At 33.8% G+C, this 4,122-nt stretch overlaps 1 protein-coding gene across 1 annotated transcript; it reads left to right on the top strand.

Annotated features, from left to right (window-relative positions):
* Positions 1-736: 736 nt before the first annotated feature.
* LOC118756879 (putative uncharacterized protein DDB_G0283431) lies at positions 737-1,189 on the top strand. Its single transcript, XM_036491614.1, has one exon. It carries the CDS (start codon positions 737-739, stop codon positions 1,187-1,189), a length of 453 nt encoding a protein of 150 aa, XP_036347507.1.
* The last annotated feature ends 2,933 nt before the right edge of the window (positions 1,190-4,122 follow it).

Genomic DNA, 4,122 nt, shown 5'->3' on the forward strand with positions numbered 1-4,122 from the left:
ACTCTGAATTTTTAGAACAATTTAAGGTAAGGAGTTTTAAAGCAAATATTATTTAAGTATAGCAAACAATGTGCTGCTTAAAATTCCCTTTGATTTTTTTTATTTTTTTTTATTGATAAAAAATGGCGTTGCTTTAATTTTTTTTTTGTGAACAATCATAGTGCATAATAACATACATACCTGTAGATTTTTTTTATATTTAAATATTCATTTAAAATATTTAGGCAATCTAAAGCTCCTCGGGATTCCAGAAAAATTAGTTTTGAATGGAGCGCGATATGTTCGCCTTATATCGATATACATTTATACGTATGTAATTATATAAAAAGTATGCAAAGAAATTTATAATATATTTAAAGATAACTACGAAAAATAAATCGGGAACGGAAAGTTCATCAAAAATCTACCAAAATGAGAAAAAATTTACCTTTTTACCAACCCAAATTTTTTCTACCAATTTTGGTAACAATTTACCAAAGTGGCAACCCTGACTACAACATTTATTGCATATTTGAAATCCAAACTTGAAGGTAAAGCTCGCGAGTCCCTACCAACGCAAATAAGCTCAGTTAGTCAAATTAAAGAAGCGCTGTCAAACAAAATAAAACCAGATAACTCGAAAGTTGTCGCTGGTAAAAATGCAGCTTTGAAAGTGCATAACAACAATTATTCAGATTTGGCGAAACAGGTAGAGGAGCTCGCAGATTCCCTGGAGCCTTCGCTTATTATTGAAGGAATGACACAATCGAAAGCTCACGAGATGGCAGTTGAGCAAACAATAAATGTTTGTAGGCTCAACAGCCGTTCAGATATGGTAAAGTCAATACTAGCATCGTCAACCTTCAGCGACTCGAAAGATGTTGTAGCAAAGATGATTGTGGAGCAAAATAATTTTCGAGGAGGTTATAGAGGCAGCAATAACTACAGATATTACAATAACAACTTTAGGTTTAACGGCAATTCAAATAGACACAGCGGCAATACTAGCTATCGAAACAAAAATCAGAATAGGAATAATAGTTTCAGTAATAGACGAAATAACTACAATAATAGTAACAACAGTCAGGCTTCAAGCAGTAGAAATAACAATCAAACGCGTTCAAATATACGAAATTCTGCCAATGTTCGGTCTATAAACGCCGAAGCCCCTCAGGCGCGAACACTGGGGGAGCTAGACTTAAACAACTAACGACTTTTACAGACGAAAAATCCATTTACTGCCTAAATCTCAACTATTCCGATTTCATTGAAATAAATTGTAGTGATTCTCACAAACAATGCACTTTTTTAGTAGACTCTCAAGCAGACATTTCGCTTATAAAATTTTCAAGCCTAACAAACAAATCCGCAATAAACAGCAATAACATTATTAATATCACGGGCGTAACATCTGAAACGGTCCAAACCTTGGGCACAATAAATACAAATTTGGTAGTATCAGACATTTTCATTCCGCACACTCTTCACGTTGTAAATGACAGCTTTAACATTCCTTCGGACGGCATACTCGGAAAAGACTTTTTAAAAATAAACAAATGCATAATTAACTATGCAAACGATAGCATAACCATTGGTTTGGGGACAGAAAGGATCAGCGTTTCTATTTTGCACGGTACTACTACCGACAGCTTAGTAATTCCACCTAGATGCGAAGTTTTTCGGTTATTTAAGTTGGGTAAAATGTATCGTTGACACGAAAAACCCGATACTAAAACTAGTAAACACTACGGATGAAGTAAAATACGTAAGAGATTTCAATATTCAAACCAAAGACATAACAAACTTCAACGTTTATAAAATTAACGAACCCACATCTGATCCGAAACGCATCGTTGAACTAAAATCGATTTTAGAAAAACAAGTACCCAATTATGCTAAAAATAAATTGCTTGATCTTTGCTCAAAATATTCCGACGTATTTGCCTTAAAATCCGACCTTATGACTCTGAACAACTTTTACGAACAAAAATTGAGACTGACAGACAAAACACCAGTTTACATAAAAAACTACAGATTGCCATATTCACAGCGCGAAGAAATAAACAAACAAGTCGATAATTTATTGAAAAACAATTTAATAGAGGAAAGCTACTCCAATTATAACAGTCCTCTAATTTTAGTACCGAAGAAAGATCCAACAGGTCAAAAATCGTACCGTATGTGTGTAGACTTTCGAGCAGTAAATAAAAAACTAATTGCAAACAAATTTCCGCTAGCACGTATAGACGACATTTTAGATAACCTTGGAAGAGCAAAATATTTTTCAACTCTGGATCTGTATTCTGGTTTTCACCAAATCCCGTTACATAAAAATTCTAGAGATATAACATCTTTTAGCATTGATCGGGGAGCTTTCCGTTGGAAGGTCTTGCCTTTTGTTCTTAATGCAGCACCTAACTCGTTTTCAAGAATGATGTCTATAGCATTTTCCGGTATTTCACCTAATCAAGCTTTTATGTATGTCGACATGGAATAGTTATTGGATGCAGTGAAGCGCACCAACTTGCGACTTAACCCAAATAAATGTAATTTTCTACGATCTGAGGTAACTTTCTTAGGACACAAGTGCTCATCTAGAGGTCTACTGCCAGATAATACAAAAATAGAAGCCATTAAAAAGTACACAAAGCCATGCGATAAAGACGCAGTGCGTAGATTCGTAGCGTTTGCAAACTATTATAGACGGTTTATACCTGACTTTGCTTCTCTGGCAGCACCTTAAATCGTTTGAGCAGGAAAAATGTAGAATTTAAATGGGAGCAAGCTTTTGAAAAACTTAAATCTTCTTTAATGTCTCCTAAACTTTTACAGTATCCTGACTTTAGCAAAGAATTCATAATTACAGTCGACGCATCTAAACCCGGTTGCGGTGCAATTTTAAGCCAAAAGCACAACGGCAATGACTTACCAATTTGTTTTGCTTCTAAGGCTTTCAATAAAGCAGAACAAAAAAAGGAAATTATCGAACTCGAACTTCTAGCAATATATTTCGCAATCAAGCAATTTCGGCCATACGTTTATGGCACACACTTTACTGTAAAATCTGATCACCGACCATTAGTTTACCTTTTTAATATGAAAGACCCTTCGTCAAAACTCTCGCGAATAAGACTGGAACTTTCAGAATACAATTTTACAATACAATATATAAAAGGCAAAACAAACGTTGGTGCGGATGCCCTATCACGAATCACTATTGACGAACTTAAAGACACAACAAAACATATTTTAGCAGTAAAAACTAGATCGATGACAAAACATAACGTAGAAATGCAACCACAGTACGAAGAAAATCACACAAATAACTCCACAGTACAAGTTTACGACAAATTTTCTTACAATTTTTCAAAAAACATTCCACGGATAAAAACAAAAATTACTTACGATAAAAGTGATGAAATTTCAAGTATTAATATATATGCGCATTTAAAACATAGAAAACTCGAGTTAATCAATTTTGAGGTTGTTAAAAAAATAGCAAATTTAGATGAGCTACTTTTGAGGCTTAACATGAAGCCAGCAATCATAACATTAAAGAAATTGAATGGCAAAAAAATGATTCATTCTTTGAACAATTTTCGATTACAGAATTAAAAATTAGTAGAAACAAAGTTTTAAAATCGTTAGAAATTATACTAACAGACCCTGTGGAAACAATAACTGAAGACGACAAGAAACTTAAACTCATGACAATTTACCATAACGACCCGATATTAGGCGGACATTGCGGAAACAAAAAACTATGCAAAATTACGTAAAAATACTATTGGAAAAATATAACACGCGATATTGCTAAATTCGTAAATAGCTGTGAGAAATGTTTATTAAATAAAGTAAAACCCAAAACTAAAGAAAATTTAGTACTAACCCCAACGCCTTGCAAGCCCTTTGACGTTGTAGTTATAGACACAATAGGACCCTTGCCTGAGTCCATTAATGGTAATAGGTTCGCAGTAACCATTATATGCGACTTAAGCAAATATTTAGTAACAATAGCCACACCGGATAAAAGCGCAAAAACAATAGCCTCTGCAATTTTTGAAAGCTTTATTTTAACATACGGCATTATGAACACTATAAAATCTGATTTGGGCACTGAATTTAAAAATGAACTTTTTTCCG

The sequence above is a fragment of the Rhagoletis pomonella genome, unplaced genomic scaffold (assembly GCF_013731165.1).
Source record: "Rhagoletis pomonella isolate Grant_MI unplaced genomic scaffold, Rhpom_1.0 Rhpom_scaffold_12679, whole genome shotgun sequence".
In the NCBI taxonomy this organism is placed as follows: Eukaryota; Metazoa; Arthropoda; class Insecta; order Diptera; family Tephritidae; genus Rhagoletis; species Rhagoletis pomonella.

What these genes read in the sequence shown, in the direction of transcription:
- LOC118756879 (XM_036491614.1), top strand. Translation starts at nt 737, where the DNA reads ATGACACAATCGAAAGCTCACGAGATGGCAGTTGAGCAAACAATAAAT.